The sequence below is a fragment of the Piliocolobus tephrosceles genome, chromosome 20 (assembly GCF_002776525.5).
Source record: "Piliocolobus tephrosceles isolate RC106 chromosome 20, ASM277652v3, whole genome shotgun sequence".
Lineage (NCBI taxonomy): Eukaryota > Metazoa > Chordata > Mammalia > Primates > Cercopithecidae > Piliocolobus > Piliocolobus tephrosceles.
In genome coordinates this window covers 42,443,861-42,465,763 of record NC_045453.1, presented here as the reverse complement: position 1 = coordinate 42,465,763, position 21,903 = coordinate 42,443,861, and the positions used below count along the sequence as shown (strand labels likewise).

General features: G+C 45.6%; 1 protein-coding gene across 4 annotated transcripts in view; it reads left to right on the top strand.

Annotated features, from left to right (window-relative positions):
• SLC24A3 (solute carrier family 24 member 3) overlaps positions 1–21,903 on the top strand; it is a 498,810-nt gene that overhangs the window by 431,959 nt on the left and 44,948 nt on the right. For all 4 annotated transcript variants that reach the window (XM_023217772.3, XM_023217771.2, XM_023217770.2 and 1 more), the window contains exons 8-9: positions 10,033–10,058; positions 18,250–18,303. In XM_023217772.3, coding sequence (XP_023073540.2) covers positions 10,033–10,058; positions 18,250–18,303 — 80 coding nt within the window. The remainder of the gene's footprint in view (positions 1–10,032; positions 10,059–18,249; positions 18,304–21,903) is intronic.

The window sequence follows — 21,903 nt, the reverse complement described above, 5'->3', positions numbered from 1 at the left end:
AGACATCAGTGACATCAGTGCTCCAGGTTCTTGGGCCTTTGGATTCAAACTGGGATCTACCATACTGGCTTCCCTGGTTCTCAGGCCTTCGGGCTTAAACTTGCACCACACCACAGGCTTTGTAGATGGAAGATCATGAGACATCTCAGCCTCCATGGTACTGTGAGCCAATCCCTCACAGCAAATCTCCATTATATATATATGTCTTCTGTTGGTTCGGTGTCTCTGAAGAGCCCTGACTAATGCAGCCTTCACTGGCTCTCATGACCTTGGAGGAATCAGTCTCTCTAGGTTTCAGTTTTCTTACCTACACAATGGGGATAGATCAACTAAAGGGTCTACTCACTTGTTTGACAAAGCTCTTAACAGTAGATTATTTTATTGTAAATCTTTATATAAATAAAATGAACACGAGGGTTGATGTGAGATTTTCCCTGAGGAACCAGACAGGTACGTCAGTGACCGGCAGTTTCTGACATTGAAAATCTTGAGTTTACAAACCATCACGAAGTTTGCCAGGAAGTCAACGTTCCCTTAAAATGTCCTCTCAAACTTGTCTTCCAGCATCCCCAGATTAAAACAGGAAGGGAACTGGACCTGCCATGCTCCCCTAATTCCAGGGGCCCTTTATCATTGGGAGGGTTGGAACCCACCCCACAGAGCAGAGAGGTTCGGAATGTCATGCTGGAACTGAAGACATGCTTCATCTTTTAAACTTCTGGTTAGGAGATTTAAGGACATACATGAACTATGTTCTTATTCTCAGTTATTACCCATAAAAAGGGTATGATCACCTGGAACCCAAGGACTCTTCCCAGACTTCTCTAATACCCCTTCCAGTGAGCTTCATCCTTCTATGCACAAACCCACACTGACGGCGTGCCCTCTGCTCTTCTGCCATTACGGGATGTTGGGATGATTTTTGAAAATTATTTTTTTAAAAAAAACATGGTTAGGAAACAGTGTCAATGAACACAGCCCTCTACTTTGTTGAATTCCAGAAGGAGATGACTGTGCTCATGAAAACAAAGTGGTGGAACGGAACGGAGCAGATTCGGATCTCCTGGGAGCACAGACTTAACCACACATTCCCAACAGCAGTTCTGCTGGTATTGGCTTCTTTCCCTGTTTACCGCATAGACACTAACTGGACTATGTGTGAAATCACTTGTCTTCTGTTCAGTGTATCTGGATATAACCAAGATAAAATGAATATAATTGTTGTTAATGACGTGTGAAGAAGTAAAGAGGTTTTTCTTCTTTGGGCTTTGAGTAACTCTCTCACCGAGTCTGGTCTTTGGGCAAAGCAATCATCTGTCCTCGGGGTGCAGCATATAAACCCCAGAGCTGAGCTAGCTGAACACGCAGGCTGCCAGGACAGCTCCATATTTCATTCAGACAGCAACAAGCCACACAAGCAAATGATTCTTTGCTGTTACCTGAAGATGTGGACTGTACATTTACAGACCAGGTGTCAAGGCTAGAGTTTTGTGATTTGAGAAAAACTACATCTCTCCACTGTTAAGAAGAAATAGAAAAGATAAAGTTTGAGTCCTCAAGGTTAGGTCTTGGTTCTTTTTACTTTAACTGATGTTCCTCCAACTTCAGTCTGCACTGGAAACACCCAGGATGCCTATTTAGTTCAACAGCCTCTTGGTTAGGACCTGGGAAATTGCATTTTAACCAACATCTTCCCTCAACCGCAGGTGATTCTGATGCCAGTAGCACCACACTGCATCTTGAGAAACACAACTGTAAATATGGCTGGAAACTGTTTCCTTGGGGTATTCATCTGTGGCATAGAAATGACAATTTCTAGAGTCAGTTTTGAGATTCCCAAAGGAAAGGAATCATAGCAGCCTAAGTAACTTTAGTTGCCTGGATTTCTGACTGTTGCTAGTCTGAGTAGACTCTTAACTCTTGTTAAGTGGCGGCCAGACTCCCAGGTCATTTTTACATGAGATTTGAAACTGTCCATGAGGGTTAAAACAGAGTTTCACACCCAAAAGTGCTGCAGTTCACAAAGTACCTCTCACAATGTCTCCACATCTATTCCATGCCCCCAGCCAGAGGCTACAGCTCACACACACTGTGTGTCTTTTTTCTTATTCTCATCTTTCTATTTCCCCTAATATCATGGTAACAAAATCATTTTTCCTCCGGTTTCCCTTAGGTAATACTAAGCTTCTCTATAGGACTCTGCAATGAGCACTTGAAATTCCTTTATTTAAAGGCCCTTTCTCCTACCCACCAAATAATTACCAACCTTCCCAAACAATGCATTCAACTATTCGGGTTTTTTCAAACCCCCCTCCCTACTATACAGCACTGAAATGTTCAGAAGGCGTAACTGTCAGTGTCCTGAGGTTGTGCAATAAAGAGCTCCTTCACCCAGAGGGCAAGTCAGGATTAAGCAGGACCAGATGCTGTTCTGTGTACATGCCCACCAAGGGGTTCTTCAGACCTCAGCAGAGGAGCCCTGGAGACAAACCGTGGGGCCTGGAGACCCACAGAGAGGCACCTTGACTTCTCCAGAGACGCTGATGGCTGCTGAGGGGCCGAGGGTTCCGAGGAGGCCAGGAAAGTGCTAATAGAGTCCTTATGACGTGGATTCAAAATGGCTGAAATGTCAGCTGATGCCGGCGGGACTTGGCGGGGGCCGACAAGCAAAACCACAGGAGCAGGAAGCGCACGTGCATTCCAAAACCAACAGAGCTCACCACAGTTCATTCAGAGGGAGAAGCCTGGCCATCCACTTCCCTATTCGGGTGTTTCACCTAAACTTTCCTCTGTGCTATTTTCTAGTTTGTTTGTTTGAAGGAGAAGCAAAAGAAATGAATTTTGTCAGTGTCCAAAGCAATTATAATTTCAAAAACATAAAGTGTGTGCTTCTCGGGGCCCTTCCCCCGCCCCAGTCAAGGTTCCCTTAGCCCGGGTGACATTCCATACTTTGAAACATCTGGCCAGCCTTGGAGAGGCTGGACAGTGGCTCTGAAAGCATTGAGGAGGCTCCCCCAATGCCTTCAGTCTCTTTTTGCAAGACAGACATCACCTTTTAAGTCCTGAAAGAGTTCTAGGTTCTTTAGAGCCCTTCCTTGTGCCCATCCACCCAACAGCCAAGTGCAAGTCATTGCAGATTCGTCGCTGCTTCTCCTCTGCCCCCAGTGAGCACTTCAACTACGGGTATCTCCAGCCTCCCAGTCCTCTCTTTTCTCCAAATTCCAGCAGGCCGACAGTTTTTTGTATTGAAATGTTACTGTAATTTACATAATCAGGTAATTTACATAAATGCAAATGATTCATTACATAGGCAGTCTAACAGCTGCTCTAACAGAAATACTTTATTTTTACCCTTCGTCTCTTCTGGAGGATGGGGATTGTGAACGTGGAGAGGAGGGCAGCCCCCAGGGGAAGCAGATAGGCCTATGGGACAGGTCCCAGGTAAGGTGGACTGGCTTGAAACTCCAAATTCACAAGTGTTGCCTATCTGCTGATAGGCCAGGTGAGCCCTTGGCAGCAGTTTGGGGCTCTTCAGGGCAGCCCGAGCACTGGCACAGCAGCGAGGTTCCTTCATGCCAACACATCTCCTTCCCTCCTTGGGACATTCATTGTCATGGCCCCAAGTGGATGGAACCCAGGGGGATATGAGAGAGCTCAGCTGACTCACCTGCCACAGGTGCCCAGCACTTCTAGCAGAATTTACATGGTGCAATCTGTGCTGTCCAATGTGGTAGCCACTAGTCACACGTGGCTACTGACAGACAACTAGTGGAACCAAGGAACTACACTTTTTATGTTATTAATTTTAATTTTTAACAAGCATAGACTTGATCCTCAAGAGGGGACTGTGTTGGATCTACTGATAATGACTTTTTAGTTTAATACTTGTGACTATGCACGAAAGCTATTTTGTGAGTCCCACCTTAGAGATGGCATCACCAGGGCTCCGGTGGTTAAATGGTTCACCCAAGGTCAGAGGGACTGGTAATACCTCGAGTTTGCCAGAGCAGGTATCTGACATGGTGCAGCTCTACTGCCCCAATATAGAATTCGGACTTTCCCTCCAGTAAAATCCTCCTCTTACAGTCTTTAAAATCATCCTTACCCCACCGCCCACTCCCCGTTAGAGATGAGCGTCACCTTCACTAACTTTGCGGTCTAGTTTTTCGGCAGAAGGGAACAGCTTCAGCCACCCCCCTGCTAGAATTTTTTCATTAAAATAGCTAATCTGAAATAATCTGGAAATGATTGTATCTTGCCCTTTCTGTGAGAGAAAAGACATCTCAGAGGTCGTGTGGAAGGCTGACCTTCACCGGCAGCTGGCTGGCCTCCAAGGACCTGCCCCTCTGAGCCATCACCCTCCCCTCCTGCACACATTTTTCATGGGAATTAAGCTTTTCTCTCTCCAATTTAGAAAACTTGGGGTTCTTTTTTTTTATTTCAATGGTTTTTGAGGTACGTGTGGTTTTTGGTTACATGGATGAATTATATAGCAGTGAAGTCTCAGATTTTAGCATGCCCTTCACCCGAGTAGTGTACATTATACTCAATATGTAGCTTTTTTATCCCTTGTCCCTCCTCCCACCCCCTCTTCTAAGTCCCCAAAGTCCATAATACCACTGCGTATGTCTTTGCATACGCAAAGCTTAACTCCCACTTATAAGTGAGAACATACGGTATTTTATTTTCCACTCCTGGGTTACTTCACTTAGAATAATGGCCTCCAGCTCCATCCAAGTTGCTGCAAAAGACACTATTTAGCTTCTTTATGTGACTCAGTAGTATTCCATGGTGTATATAAACCACATTTTCCTTATCCACTCATCAGCTGGTGAGCACTCAGGTTGGTTTCATATCTTTGCAACTGTGAATTGTGCTGTGATAAACATACTCACACAGGTGTCTTTTTGATAGAATGATTTCTTTTCTTCTGGGTAGATACCCAGCAGTGGGATTGCTGGATCGAAGGGTAGATCTACTTTCAGTTCTTTAAGAAATTCTCATACTAGAAAACTTGAGGTCCTTCAGCTCATTGTGCCTTCATTACATTTCAGCTCTCTTTCTGGCAAAGTCGGAATGTCTATGGTAGCTAGAAGATCCTCACTTGGAATTCTGACTTTGACAGAATTTTAAGATCCTTAAACAAATCAACTATGGTCTTACAAAGGTCGCCTGCAGTCGACAGGAGGAAGGAAAGGCCTGCTTTAATGACACTGGGTAAACTAGGAGACCGGTTACACTCTCATTTGCTACTTGAACAGAGAAGTGCATCCGCTGGCCTGGAGACCCCAGAGGGGAGCCTCTCATCTCTAACAAGAACAACTTGTAAACTTTAGCTACATGTTTAATTTTGGTTTTCCCTGCCTAGCAAACATAGTCTTTTTGGTTTAACTACCCCCATCTCCTATATCCTCAGTACTTATCTTTTTTTCTTCCCTGTAGCCTGCCTTTATGTATTTATACAACATGATTAGCTCTGCTAAAGCCCTGCCCTTAGGTCATTTATTCCCTGCCCTCCTGCAACCACAGCCTTCATCAATCAAGCCAGCCTACAAGACATCCTGAAGTAGGAATTCCCACTTAACTTTGAAATATAAGCGATACTGGTGCCTAACAGCCAGCTTCCCAACGTATTCCGTCGGATCCCTCTCCTCAGATGAAATCACCGTGGCCTTAGCTAAGCTGTCTGCACCCCCACCCGAGAGCTGAAGAAGTGAGAACTACACCCACTCAAGGGAATTCCCGTGATGTTGAGTGGGAAAAATCTACGGGGGACTGTTTTCTTTACAGCAAGGAAGGAAAGAGTGTCAGGTTTCAGTCTCTTGAAAGAAAATGATGATGTTGATTTTCTCCTATTATTTTCACTGCTTAAAATTCTCATGGTGCCAGTGATTACAATACATGCTATGAAGTCTTGGCTTCAGCAGTGCGGCCTCTCCTGCTTCATGGTTACAATTTACAGTAAGCAAACCCAGGGGCTGACATGGCGATGTTAAGACAGCCACCTGCCTCCCAGCTCAGCCAGCTCTTGTCTCCCGCATATACTAGGGGCTCCTGGCTCTTACTCCCCTGCTTCTCCATGTTGAGCACTCCATTCCCTTGGTAGCTATCTGGGTTATTCTGATATCCAGGGATTCGCCAGCCTGATGTAAGCCCGTTTTGCTTGGAAGAATTCTGGAGCAGACACCAGGAATGAAATGCCGGTTTCCATGGTACCCAGCCGTTTCTCTGAAGCCTGGAGGAAATGAGTGCTTTTTCAAATTCATTCCTGTTTAACATTTCGCTCAGCGGCAGAACACGTGGAAACCTTAGGGTGAAGCCAAGGGTGACTTTGGATGAACCACATGTGGGTCAGAGGGCAGAGGCCCCCTGACCAGCTGGTGCTCAGCAGATCTGAGACCCAGCTATCAGTATCACCCTTGGTGGTCTCTGGGCTATCACAGTGCCTGGCCCCCAAACAGAACCAACAGGGCACAGAGAGAAGAACTGCTTACCCATGGCTTGCTTTCACAAATCTGATGGGGAAGAAGCTGAGTCAGTTCCAAAACCCACAACAGGAGGTCCCTCAAGTGCAACTCATCATGAGGACTGAGTGTTGACCGCAGGACAGAGCACCAGGCAGGACCTGCCCCTGGAACACCACCTTGCCCCATGACAGCAGCAGCTGAAGCCGCCTTCAGTAGGCTGCCTGCCTTGAGGTGCTTCCCTTCCTTCCAGGAGATTTAATAGAGCTGCGAAAATGGACTTGAACTGACTTCATTTCAACTTCACTACCTTGGCAGGCTGGAAAATGGAGGGAGAACTGGAACGTGAGCACCACCTAGTGGTCATTGAGGGGGGAACTGTGGGTGCAACTTCTAGTCTAGAAAAAAAGGATTTCAAGTTTTCTTCTACACTGGTAATACTGATCTAAGGGATGGGGGATGTTGCTTTGATTTCTTTTACTTTCAGCCAGTAGAGCATAAACTACAGAGGGATGTACAACACGTGTATTAAGTGTATTGAATAACATTAAATCTTTAAGGAATAACAAATTCATTTCCTAACCTTCAGCAAACTCGAGTGAAAGGAACCTCATCCTTGTTTGAAGAGTTTTCTGAGAGAGCGATTCAAATGCTCCATCAAGATGGTCCAGCAAGGTACCCTCCCGATGGAACATTCTGCAAACAGTACCAGTCCTCATTTCCAGTCTTCCAAAGAGGCGATGACCAGCTGTTTGTTCTCCAAATAACAGCACGGAATGCTCACAGGCAGTTCATAGCTCATCTCCAATTCCTTTCTCATGATGAGGAAGCCCTGCTTCTGTTTAGAGTGTTTTTAGAGACAGGGTCTTGCTGTCTCCCCAAGGCTGGAATGCAGTGGTCAGATCATAGCCCACTGCAGCCTCAAACTCCTGGTTCAAGTGATTCTCCCACCTTGATCTCCGAAGGTGCTAGGATTACAGGCATGAGCCACTGTGACAAGCCAATTTAGATTTTCTAGTCCCTTTTGTTCATTTCATTGTTCTTTTCTGAGTCCTCTCATTCCTCCGCACAATCCTCTTAAAGGAGAAGGATAAACCAGAATGATGTTTGCCGTCAGGCACAGGGTAAAGAAGACCTGGCTTTGTGGAAGCCTCCCCCTCCTCCTCCTCCTCTGCCTCCTCCTCCTCCTCCTCCTCCTCCTTCTCCTCCTCTACCCTTAATGCATTCTGAGTGATGGGGCATCTTCACACCAGGCAGAGATCAAAGGGGAAACTGTATCAGTTATTTGCATGTTTCCAGATCTCCACCATTAGTTAGTACTTGTAGTGAGATCACCTGCATTTCTCTTTCCCTGTCTGCCTCCCTGAACCATATCCCCAACCACAGCTCCTCAAACACAACCATTCTCTTGACTCCAGGGTCATGAAGCTCTGGCCCTAACAGCATATTTTGTCCAGTCTCACCCGGATTTGCCCACTGTTTCTCTGTTTCTCTGATTGTTGTGTGCCTGTTTGGGGCCCCTCGTACAATTAAGCCCAATCTCGTTTTTTCTTTGCTATGATCATTGAAATGATGAGTAGCTAAAGTCCTGTGAATCTCAGGGCTGACTGCTAGCAGACAGGAAGATCACTTTCTTCCAGGGTGAGTGATCTCCAAGCTTTTCCTTTGCAGAATCTGTGCCCCAGCTATGGGGAGGATCACACAGAATCAGGGCTTTCTGAAAGCTGCTTTCATATTCTACCGTATTGCCTGCCTTCCCTGATAGAAGAAAATTAAATTGGCCTGGTCTAATAAACTCTTTCTCAATATCTTCTGTTCTCTTAAGTGGCTACAAATTGATTGTTCCAGCCTGCTGCAAGGACTGATATTGAATTAACTTCAATTAATAGAAAATGTTTTCTATCTTAAATAATTTGATCTGCTCCATGATTTTTTGACAACAATCTTTTTTCATAAAAAGAAAGGGGGTTATACAAAAGAGCTGTCAGTGCCTTCTAGGAGATGGCTTCCATGCCATTCAACATGGATTATGAGATTGTTGCCTCTATTTCTTTAATTCTCTGCCCATTCTAGCTTGACGTTGTCATCCCAATGTCAACTTGTTGGATCTGATAACAAAGATGAAAGTAACAAAAATGATGAAGCCCACATTTCCAATGACTTGTTAGGAAGAATGAGTTACAAATGAGCACAGCTCCTTCCTCCTCATCCTCATTTTGACCTTCAAGATAATTGGAAAGAGTTCCTTTTATGCGCTTTGTGACATGTGCCCTAAGGTGTCCTCTATGTCTCCACCCATGTGGTGGTTACTGCCCTGGCTGAGGGCTGATGCCATGCCCACTTTGTTAACTGAGTTTCCCATCTCCAAGCTGTGATGGCAGTTGACACCCAGAGTGTCCTGCAAGTGTCTGCTTCAGTCTGCAGAGGGCTGCTGCCTCTAAAGGAAAGGCCACTCTGAGACGACCATACTCAAAGCAGTCGTCCTTCGGGAGTGTGGGAAGAAAGAGCTACGAACCATGTCCTCAGCCTCCTGCTTCTATGAGATACAGGTGTACTCATTCGGTTTCGGCAACATGTCATTAGCCATGTGTGTACTGAAAAAGACACCAAATTCGGAGCTGGGGCTGAGTTTTCGAGCCAATTCTGCAGCAGATAGAGCAACCCCAGGAAAATTACTTATGTTCTCTGTGACTCGGTTTCCCTGTATAATCAAAGGATTACACTAGATTCCCCCACCTCCACCCCACAAGGTGGGAAATGATTTTAGATGGTATGTAGACCGGGACTTAAGTAGATTAAATCCTGCTGTGTATTCTCTCTGTATTCTCTTTCAAGTCCCAACAGATGAGTAAACCTCAGTGGGATGCTAGTGTGCCTTTGACGGCTTCTGACCCCTAATAATCTTCCTTACTGACAGGGCAGACCATGCCCAGGGCTTGGACAGCCAACAGTGTCCAACTGGGATTTGCAAACACCATTTGTTGTTATTGCACTTGTTTTTCAGGGTGATGGCAAGGGGTGTTGATCCCTTACTTCTTTGAAAATAAATTATTTTAAGGAAACCAAAAAAAAACTATTAAAAGAAAAAATTGAGCCCATAGAAGTCCAAGCACTTACATAAAAACTGAAGATGCACAGACATGCAGAAATCTTACAGAGACTAATATTTGGAAGTACCTGCTGAGCTCCTACATCCCCTTGCAGATCTAAGATTCTACAATGAGCCTTGCTTTACAAAGCAGGTTAGTCACACTTCCCTGTCACTCTGATGTTGTACAGAAATTGCAGGAAGAAGGGAATTACCTGAGGCTGCTCCTTTCCCCACATGCCCACCCTGATCTGCCAACACCTCCTTCCACTAACACTCGCCAAAGGCAAAACCAGTACAGAGGGGAGTTTACTCACAGGGACTCCAGGTCTCAGGACAACCCAGTCCTGATTATACCATGCCAGGAACAAGGTGGACACTGTGTGCAGCCTTAAAGAGTATGGGGTGTGTGTGTGTGTGTGTGTGTGTGTGTGTGTGTGTGTGTGTGTCTAATCTTCTATTCTTTTTATTTTTTCACAGTTCATTTATGATGAAAAAGTTTCCTGGTAAGTACCTCTTTTTCCCCCCTCTCATTTCCAAATGTTATGTTGTAGAGCCAAATATATTGAAGACCAGAGTTAGGATTCAAGAAAGAAAGGGAAATGTCATGACAGCTTATAATGAGGAGAATTTCCTGAGAACCCTCTGCACACCCCAGGAGAGAAATTAAATTCATTTTCACAGAGTAAAGACCTTTTCTCTTGGGCTAGAGTGACGGGGTTCCATTTGAGATCCTAATATCTAAATGTCTTTATCATCCTATGTCTGGACATCATGGCTTAGCTGTGTCTTTCTACAGTCAGCCATGTGCTAGAGTGGAGTGAAGATCTGACTGATCTTTTGACCCGGTGCAGTGGCTCACGCCTGTAATCCCAGCACTTTGAGAGGCCCAGGCGGGTGGATCATGAGATCAGGAGATCGAGATCATCCTGGCTAACACGGTGAAACCAAAAATACAAAAAATTAGCCAGATGCGCTGGTGGGTGCCTGTAGCCCCAGCTACTCAACAGGCTGAGGCAGGAGAATGGCGTGAACCTGGGAGGCGGAGCTTGCAGTGAGCCGAGGTCGTGCCACTGCACTCCAGCCTGGGGGACAGAGCGAGACTCCATCTCAAAAAAAAAAAAAAAAAGAAAGAAAGAAAGAAAAGAAAGGCCCGGTGCGGGGGCTCACGCCTATAATCCCAACACTACTCAAGAGGCCGAGGCAGGCGGATCACGAGGTCAGGAGATCCAGACCTTCCTGGCTTACATGGCGAAACCCCATCTCTACTAAAAATACAAGAAAAATTAGCCGGGCGTGGTGGTGGGCGCCTGTGGTCCCAGCTACTCCAGAGGCTGAGGCAGGAGAATGGCGTGAACCAGGGAGGTGGAGCTTGCAGTGAGCCGAGATCACGCCACTGCACTCCAGCCTGGGCAACAGAGCAAGACTCCGTCTCAAATTAAAAAAAAGATTTGACTGATCTTTTAAAATTGTGTCCAAACCAAGCTCCATGTTTCCAATCCCATGTTTATTTTAAGAATTAGGACCCGGGCACTTCAATGACCATTAACCCATTAAAGTTCCTCCTGACTTTCAAAAGATCTTAGAGCTCTGAAAATTGGTGTAGAAACTGTTGCCCAAATTAAATATATGGGAAGACATTTTCATTTGGGCCAACTGTTCAAATCCCCGTTTTTGAGATGGGTTCTGAGCAAGTCGAACATGTTTGAAATGGAAGTGGAAGTTGAGTGTATTGTGCATTTTCGTTGCATATTTTCTACTATTTGATCTACAGAGGTAACCAATGTGAAATAACATCTTAGGAATACACGTAGGTAGAAAATTTCCCTATTATTGAAAGCTAGGAATGAGCCAGAAAAAGTAGAGTCCACCAGGCTTCACTTTCTGCAAAATGACTGCTAACTCTTTTGTTGGAGTGGGCCTCTGTGTGTCTGAGGGCGTCTCTGATTTTCAGGATTAGGGGGAGGTAGAGAACCTATCACATTGATAATACATGTTACATGCTATGTCAGGGTATTAAGATACTTTTGCTAACTCTCTCTCCTCTGTGCAAGAAGGAAGAGGAGGAGAGACAGCTAGGAGAAAATAAGAAGGAGATCTTCTTTGAATGATGGTGACCAATAGGCTGAAAGGAATTGACCTCCCCAGGAGCACCCCAGATCAGAGAGCCTCCTTGTTATATCATCCTGGAGGTGGCTGCCAAATGCAGTGTGGAGTATTTTTCCCCCATGTCCTTGGGGATAAAGCACCGCACAAGAAAACTTCCAGAAGCCTATGGCATAGTTAGCACAACCACTGCTCTGCCTTAGCAAACAGTAGGTGCTTCAGCATTGCTCAGTGTTGCTAGTCTTTGCTAATGACATTCCCCAAAAGACAAACAAGTTGTGATCACAGTTGATCTCAGAAATGTGCGTGCTGCTGTTGTGCAGAAACATGTTAGGAAAGGCTACCCAGGATGATTTGCTGTCAGCCTTGGAGGGAGCTGTCTTTTCTACTACTTCCGTGGCATTGCTGTATGAAAGCTGTGGCAAGTGAAGAAAGCAGGCTTCACCATCAGCCCATTTCACTCCATATCCTCAAAACATCTCGGGATAGTTCAGATGGTTTGGAGCAAGGAAAGGAGTGTCTATTTTATCTTCATTCCTAAGACTTTTCCAATGATGTTAGGTAACCCCATCCTAGGGTAGGTGCCCAAGCCTGCAGCAGATGGGTCTAGATTCTGGAAGGCACAAGTCATCAGAGCCTTGCCCTGAGCATTGAGGCTCCCTCACATCCAGTTAGGAGTGAGAGGCTGGGAGGGCCATGGATACATGAGTTGCGAATCCCCAGGAGTGTCTTGATCTATCTGGGGGGTGTTGGAATCATAAGTCATGCACAGTTGTGGATTCCAGGGAAGAACTGGCCTGGGAGGCCTTGGTGGCACCAGAGCGCCATTCTTCCCAGAGCACTGGCCTGTCGTGTAACTTGTTATTACACGCATGGGCTGATGAAGAGCATTTTGCACATGAGTGAGGCTGAGAAATTAAAGTCTGTGCCACTGGCCCTTATCTACCTTCGGACTCCCAGGGATTTCAACTTCTCATTTAGTAGATGAAAAATATATGGAAGTTTAAGAATTTTTTACTGTTCACTTCTTCTATCTTCTTACCAAGCCAATCATGACCATTCATTTTGCTGAAATGGTGCGTCTAGGTGCTGATTTCTCTCTTTAAAATCAGAGTCTTTGGTCTGTGCAGTTAAAGCACAGTAACATTTTGAAAATACCTTTAACAGAGAGTTCCATTCCTTGTTATAAAACATTCCAGCATGGCCTAGAGATTTCAAGGCACGTAACCAGTTCAACCCCCAAAATCCGCAAAAGGAAACAAATTTCAGTTGTGTTTATTTTGAAACTACAGTACTCTTTAGGAGGAAGTGAGCTTTGTCAAATACAAATACACCAGGACAAAGGACCCCTGTCATACAGTTCAGATTATTTCACCATTCCTGAAGCAGCCTTCTGCAGGAAGTCACATTCAGTCAAAAAATGGCAGTTGACAGTTAGTCAGGAATGATTTTAGTAGCAGGTACTAGGAGAACCAGCTACAGCGTATTGAAAACATAGTGGTGTATTTTTCTTACATATCGGTGCCCCGGATGTACGTGGTGCCGTGGCTCTGCATTTCCCCTGATCTTTGCTTAATGGTCCCAAGATGGCTGCTGCAGTCCCAGCCACCAAGTTCATCCTGAAGGCAGGAGGGAGGAAGAAGGGGGCACTGTTGTTCTTTTTGGCACACTTCCACGTTGCATCTCTTTGGTCACTGCAGGGTCTGCCTTGACCACTGAGCAGCCAGGGAGATTAGAATGACCACTTTAGACCAATCATGATTCATCCTCAGGGCCTAGGGGCAAGGCGCACCCTCCTTGAGGTCAGAAGGGCTCCATATCCTGCCTCGACCTAGTGGTTGGGGTTCCCTTAGCAGGGAAAAGGCAGGGAAATAGTGGTGAGTACTTTTCGGTTAGGTGCCTATGCGCTAAAAGACATTGAAATAGGAAGCATCGGCCAGGCATGGTGGCTCAAGCCTGTAATCCCAGCTCTTTGGGAGGCTGAGGCAGGCGGATCACTTGAGGTTAGGAGTTTGAGACCAGTCTGGTCAATATGGTGAAAACCCATCTCTACTAAAAATACAAAAACTAGGCAGGTGTGGTGATGCATGCCTGTAGTCCCAGCTGCTTGGGAGGCTGAGCCTGGAGAATAGCTTGAACCCTGGAGGCGGAGGTTGCTGTGAGCCAAGATTGTGCCATTGCACTCCAGCCTGGGTGACAGAGCAAGACTCCATTTCAAAAAAAAGAAAAAAATAGTGTCAGAGGCCCACCTATTAGGATGTATGCTCGACTCACAGAGCAAGGCCCATAATATTGCTGGAAGGAATTTGAAATGTGCCTCCAGGGAGTCTGAAGACCCAACAGGAAAACTAAAGAATGCAGGGCGATGGTTTGGTTTCTTCTTTTGAGTCCAAAGCTGTGACTTTGGGAGAGAAAAGAGACCGTGGGATTGCAACCTGGAAACTCTTCCCCGTGGGGCTAGAGTACAGCTTTTGCTGTTCAGGGCTGTGCTCAGGAAACCTGAGCAAATGGTGTACCCAGGTGAGGAGAGGAGCAGTCCTCACATCTGAGAAGGAACCGTCTTTGGTGAGAATCAGGGATCCGTTGAAAATGATTCAAAATGGAAGCTTGGGGAGGGAAGAAACAAACCCAGATCAGCCACATAAAAGGATCCTCAGAGGACAGCGGGTGAGGTGTGCTCAGGAGGAAAGGGGAGAAGGTGCACAGCGTCCTAGGTGAAAGGGCGAGAAAGGGGGCCAAGGAAAGCTAAGTGACTTCCGAGGTCTGGATGCTTCCTAAGCACCTCCTCTACAACAGGGAAACATGTCATACAAAACCAGAGCTGGCCTGACCTGGAGCTCTCTCAGGCTGGAGGGATGCAGACCCTTGACGTGTAACTATGGGGCCACATGGAGAGGCTCACCACACTGGGGAGAGGAGGTGGGGGGAAGGGGTTCTGAAGAGCATTAGGCCAAGGCTTGATGATCCAAACTCAGGTCAAAAATGCACAAGGAACAGTAGGTGGGGCGCACAGAGGCCTCCTAGAGCCCACTGGGTTCACTGGGGAGAAAGCCTGGTGAGTCCTGTGTCTGAATGCCAACAGAGCAAACTTGAAATGTCAACAAAAGCAAGGAATCTCATCCTACAGGCATCTCTGCAAAATGGCCAAAGAGAACCTGTTTGAATATTGCCAACAGAAGGGCTTTTGATGAGTAAAAAGTTGAAAAGATCTAAAAGAATTAGAAACAGCATACATAGACCTGTTTAGAAAGTGCTGAACTTAATTCAATCTGACTACAATATTTCATTAAAGTTGATTCATTTTCTGGTGACTTCTCACTGAATCTATTAAAATGCATCTAAGCAATAATGTGACACCCCTTCAGATCCTGGGAGTCTGTTCCTTCCAAATGAATGGGCTGTGAATGAATCTTACTTTTCACCATGAAGTGTATGCTACGTGTACATTGGTTTCGATGAGATAAGAACCATGTTCAGGCCACTGGAGGCGTTTTGCAACCGAAAATTGATGTTTGGAGGGAGTGTCACCTGCACAGATGAGCTGAGGGTTGCTTTGTGCTGAAGAGAAGAGGCGAGTGGGCAAGACCCGAGGGTGTCTGCGTGGGGAGAAATCAGCTGTCAGCATTTTAAATCTCTGGAAAATGAGACACCAGATACCAGGGAAGGTGTCAGGTGTGAGGAGTGGTGTCAAGTGACTGCTAGAAACAGGTGTGTGTTAGATAATAAATGAGAAGTAAATATATAAACAAGGTAATCACAGACTGCTTAGAGGTTTAAAGAACATAAACAGGGTCATGTGAGAGAAAGTCAGGCAGGGGCAGGCAGGGAGGATTGCTTGGAGGAGGTGATATTTAAAAGTTAGTATCTGCAGGATAAAAGGGGCCAGCAAAGGAGTGAAGAGAAAGGCATTTCTGGTCCAAAGAACATTCAGTGCAAAGGCTTTGGCAGAGGGAAGGAGATGGCTGTGTGCAAATGAAAGGCCAGTGAGGTGGGGCACAGACGGGACACAGGACAACTTGGAAACACAAGAAAAGGCCAGGATTTGTAAGGTAAAAGGAAACTTTCATTTTTTTCTTAAGCGTTTTGGGAAGTAAGCAAAGATTTTCAGAAGTGCAGTGACATGCTCCCATAGTATCAAGGAAACCAGTTCAGAGGTTGAAGTGAAAATGACCTAGGAAGGCCGCAGTAGAGAGGAAAGAATCGATGACTGATGAAATACTTGAGTCACGGAGTCCGATGAATATGGGAGTGAGGAAAAGGGAGTGCTCCTTACTGATTTCCAGATTCTGGGCTTGACTGGGCAGGGTGTGGTACAGTTGACTGAAATGACAAAGCCCAGGTTTTTTTTTTCTTTTTTAAGGAGGCTAGGAAGTAAAAGTGAAGAATTCTGTTCTGATACACATTTAGACTTCTAGGTGCAGAGGCCAGATATATGAATCTGGGGCTGGAGAGAGGTGTGGCATGGACGTGTAAATTGGGGGTCATTATCACGTATTTGGTTTTTTTTTTTTTTTTTGAGACGGAGTCTCGCTCTGTCGCCCAGGCTGGAGTGCAGTGGCGGGATCTCAGCTCACTGCAAGCTCCGCCCCCGGGTTTACGCCATTCTCCTGCCTCAGCCTCCCGAGTAGCTGGGACTACAGGCGCCAGCCACCTCGCCTGGCTAGCTTTTTGTGTTTTTTAGTAGAGACGGGGTTTCACCGTGTTAGCCAGGATGGTCTCGAACTCCTGACCTCGTGATCCGCCCATCTCGGCCTCCCAAAGTGCTGGGATTACAGGCTTGAGCCACCGCGCCCGGCCACGTATTTGGTTTTTATAGCAATCGGTCAGGATGAGGTCACCTAGGGAGAAAACATAGGCAATAAAGATGGCCCAATAATGAGAGGATGAACTGAAGGAGTGGAGGAGGCAAAGGAGATGGAGAAGGAGAAGCTGGGGGCAGGAAGGAAGCCAGGGGTGTGGCCTCTCAGAAGTCAGAGGAGAGGGTTTTATGAAGTGGGGCAGACGATCTCCTTTCAGATGCTACCAAGAAATGGAACAGGATGATGGACAACCACCCACTCATTCTTGGATTGGTGTGAATGGAAGTCACTGGTGCCCTTGACAGGCGATTCAAGAGATCAGTGGGTGTGGAAGTTAGGCTACAGAAATTTGCCAGCTGAATGAGAGGCACTGAAATGCAGTGCGCACAGCCCTTTAAGAAGTTTTGCTACGCAAGAAGCTGAGAAATGTGGCGGAAATTGAAAGGGCTTGGATACCCTGATTTCCTCTCTCGATAGTGCATCCTGAGCACTTTCTAGAATAAATACATACATCTTTGCATAATTTGTTTTGGAGGGGACAAAGAAGAAAGGGTTTTACTCTGTCACCCAGGCTGCGGTACAGTGGTGTGATCATAGCTCACTGCAGCCTTCATCTCCTGAGCTCAAGCAATCCTCCCGCCTCGGCCTCCCCAAGTAGCTGAGACTACTGGGGCACACCACCACACCTGGCTAATTTTTTAATTATTTTTCTGGAGACTGGATCTTGTTATGTTGCTCAGACTGTTCTGGAACTTGGGGACTTAAGTGATCCTTTCCCCTTGGCCTCCCAAAGTGCTGATATTACAGGAGCAGGTCACCGTGCCCAGGCTGCATAATCATTCTTGATGAATAGATGAACATACTTATCATTTATGTACCCAGTGCCCCATTTTATAACCATCTGGCCTCTTTCCAGCTTTTCACTTTTTTATAAACACTGCTGCAAGAAAAACCCTTGTGTATGTATCCTTTTCACATTTGACCAAATATTTCTCTAGGATCAGCTTCTAGACATGGAATTTGAAAAGAGAAAAGGAAGGATGGATATAACCTGGAGTTTCCTCATCCGACCATTCTCCAGTAACCTACCGTTGAAGCCAAAATTACTCCCTCAATGAGCCAATTTAATTCTGTAGCTAAAGCGAAACCAGGAAAACAAGTTCCTGGTTTTTAGTTGTTAGCCACTAAGATAAAGAAAACAGAAGTATTCAGACAATTAGAGGCTCAAGGCGCATTCCAGTGGGTTTTTCTTTTCTTCCTTCCTGTGGAATGTCTTCCCACTTATTCCTTCTTACTCTTTGGCTGGTACCTTCCCTGCCCAGGTTCCATCTGTCTGCCTGCCTGCCTCTGTCTCCCCTTCTACCCTTTTGGCCTGGATCCTGTATATCCAACAATCCCTCAGGCACCCCCGTCAATTCCTCTCATTTTAGTTTCCCCTTGTAAATACATCTGAATAGTTTCAGTGAATGATTAAGTTGAGGCCAGATGTATACGTATTGATCTATATTCAGCAACATGTATGACAGGCTTGTTGCTTTCGAAGAGCTCTTTTGGGTGACAAATAACAGAGAGGAAGGGGCATTTTCCCTTTAGATGAGGAGAGAAGAGAAAGATGGTTGACAGCCTTATGCAGCATAGAGAATGTCTCTAGACCAGGAAGTATCCATCAGTGGCGACGTCTGCCTTCTCCTTACTATCCTGGCCATTTGCATCAAATGTGTCTTTTAAAAGGGGGCAGGTGAGTTTCACAGATGTCTATGACTGTCTTTAACTGTTCTTGGTTTACATGCAGGTGGGAGTCTTTAGTCCTTGTGCTGATGTATCTTATCTACATTGTCATCATGAAGTAAGTAAAATTATTCATTTCTTTTCCAAAACTGTTTCTTGCATTCCACATTATGTGATGACATGGGAAGAGGGTTGGGGTGGGTATCTGACTGGTTTTTCAGTGTGTATCATCACAGTCACGTGGCTCCCTGCCAAACTATTGTGAGTCACTATAATTTTGATTAGTATCAATTGTAGTGACCCTTCCAGCCCATATATGATGATAAACTCAAAGCTTCAATGTTTCACTTGAGAACTCTCTAGAACCCCTAATCTCTCTTCAGGATCTGGCAGCCTAGCTCTGGGAGGTTTCTTCACTCTCTTTCTTAACACAAAGGAGATATAACTCAATACGTTACACTGCAATAGACGGTGAGGGAAGATGCAAGGTAGTCTGCTGCCAGTCTATTCAATATGGCAGCCAACATGAGCCAGTCCTCCGGTGATCTGTGTAGACCCAGTATCTAGGGCTTGCTTGTGGAAGGAATTCCTAGGGTAGGACCTTCATCAAACATATCCTGACATGGAATTATTGTGAGGTAACTGATGAAGAGTTAGTTAAAAAACAACTGAAATCATGGATCAAATATCTGTGGACTTCCATTATTTGTGTGGTATTAGTCATCCACTGCTGCATAACAAACTATCCCGAAACTTAGTGGCTTAAAAGCACAAACATGTATTATCTCACACATTATCTGAGAGTTAGGAATCCGGGAGCAGCTTAACTGCAAGGTTCTAGCTCAGAGTCTCTCATGAGGTTGCAGGTAAGAAGTCAGCCAGTGCTGCCATCATGTACAGGACAGGTGTGGGAGAACCTGCCTTCAAGTGATGCTGGCTCTTGACTGGCGGGCTCAGTTTCTCACCACGTGGGCTCCTCCTAAGAGCTGCTTGAGTGGCTTCTTCCAGAGCAAGTGATTCAAGCAGAGAGCAAGAAGGGCCCTGCGACACCTTTTATAATATCCCAGAAGTCACATGCCATTACTTCTACCGTATTCTGTTTATTAGAAGCGAGTCATTAAGTCCAGTCCACGCTCAAGGGGCTGGCATCACCTAGTGAAGGTAAGAGTGTCAAAGAACTGTTGATATATTTTAAAATCACCATGTCATGTGTTCTTTTCCCTCCTGGAGTTGAGGTAGCTTATTTATATCAAGAATTTGCCAGGCGTGGTGGCTCATGCCTGTAATCTCAGCACTTTGGGAGGCCAAGGTGAGCAGATCACTTGAAATCAGGAGTTCGTGACCAACCTGGCCAACATGGTGAAATCCCGTCTCTACTAAAAATACAAAAATTAGCTAGGTGTGGTGGTGTGTGCCTGTAATCCCAGCTACTTGGGAGGAGGCAGGAGAATCTCTGGAACCCGGGAGGCAGAGGTTGCAGTGAGCTGAGATCATGCCACCACGCCAGCCTGGGTGACACAGCGAGACTCCATCTCATTGAAAAAAAAAAAAAAATTATATGGCCAATGTTTCCCATGCTCTAAGTTGTAAGTACCATGTAAGCACCATGGTTGTGAGCCTGCTGGTTTATGTTTTTGCCAGGCACCACTGGGATGAGGAGGTTATAAATAATGCAGAGATGTTCTGTGCTACAGCTGCCCACCCCTGTGGGAGCGGCTTCTTTTCCTCTAAATTAGCCCATGTTTCCCCAGCATATGTAGCTGTAGGAGTGACTGTCTTCTCTAGGGGCAAGAAAGTAGAAATCCAATCAACAATGGCCAGTTTGGACATATCAGGTAGCAGTCTGGAACTGACACGTTAAGGTTTCTTATTGTTGAGGCCTGACAAAAGTTAATTCTGGTGACCAGTGACTGAGACACTTGTTGAGAGAAATCAGCATGGACATTGGCAAATATCACAGGACCAAGCACATCTGGAGCTTAGTGGAGAAGGGCATTCCTAGAGTAGGACCTTACTCATACATGTCCTGGTACCATAAGGTAGCTAATGAAGAAACCGGAAGTCACACACCATGAGGTCACATACCGACAGATGAGCTCTCATGAAAGCCAGAGTTGACCCAAAGCCTTTCCAAAGTTTCCAGCCCCCAAAGGAAAAGCCTTTAAAGATCAGAGCACCCATCTTATGCCTCTTTGCCTCAAACAGCAAAGCTATATAGCAAATCAGTGCCAAGTGGGGAAGCCTCAGATTGCTGTCTGTGTGTGTACTCACACATCTTCCTTTGTTGTTTCCTAGTGCATTGTTTCAATTTTTTAACATTTTGAGGGTCTGACTGAGCTCCCAAAAGTGGATTTGTTGATTATTCTGGGAGAATCGCCGTACAGTGTCTGCTCTATGCCCAACATTAATCTTGGGTCTTGAATCTTAATTTTCTTGAAAGTATGTTTCAAAATGAATTCACTAGGGGCTTCACAGAGTTAAGTTTTCTTCAAAAACAGATGTGACCAGAGGGAAGGAGAGTTGAGGAATTTTGCTGCCATGCATCCTATGGCCCCTGCTCCCCTTTCTAAGCCACCTTGAAGCCCATGAGTTGCTGGCGGAACACGTGGACAGTAAGATAGAACAGCGAACACATCCTCTCCTCTTCCCCAAACCATACCAAATGTGGAAGCTAATGAGGTGTGTTTCTGCTGATGCCTCAGTTTTACCGACATTCCAGCTGTTCAAACCAGCAGGATACAAACAAAACCGGGAATGGAAGCTACTGTGCTCATGAAATTTTCTGCATAAATTCTGGTCCTAAGTTCTAAATTGAAATCTCTGCTCTTTAGCCATCCCCCTCTGCAATCAGAGGCTTTAATCATTGGGTTTTATCAAATCTGATTTATAAAATTGCATGCTTCACAATAAAATAGCTTCAGGGTGCAAGCACAATTTAAAACATTCAATTAAAAATATAAAACAGCAACAGTAGTTTAAAAAAAACAGCATATATTAAAATCATCAGCTGCCTCCTAGGTGGAGAGTTTTTAAATGACTTTAAACGTTCTATCTGAAGGTCAGAAAGCAATTTCAGATTGTCCAGGTTGGTAGAAACCTTCAGGGAGCATGAAGCATGCCTGGTCTTGGCAAGGATTGATTTCTGTACATCCCGGGTCACTGCTCTGGGATTTGTTCCCTAGATGGGTTATGTGTGCTGGTGGTTAAGAACCAGTGCCTCACATTCAGCCCTGACGGCGGAGCCCCCGCCACTGACAGCCGTGGGACCTCAGCCAAGTTATTCAGCCATCTTGAATCTCAGTTTCCTCTTCTGCAAAAAAAGATTAATAGTAATTTCTACTATTATTATATATATTCCATGAGAACGGAATGCGACAGCTTAGTTAAGCTGTCAAGCTAAGGTAAGCTTAGTTTAACTCTGCATCAGTTTCAAGAAAGCCCTCACTGTATAGTATTATTATCCTGTTCTCTAAACCCTGATAAATGTATAATACATGGGTTTGCTTTTGTACTTTAAAAGCAAAACCTAGGCCGGGCGCGGTGGCTCAAGCCTGTAATCCCAGCACTTTGGGAGGCCGAGACGGGCGGATCACGAGGTCAGGAGATCGAGACCATCCTGGCTAACCCGGTGAAACCCCGTCTCTACTAAAAAATACAAAAAACTAGCCGGGCGAGGTGGCAGGCGCCTGTAGTCCCAGCTACTCGGGAGGCTGAGGCA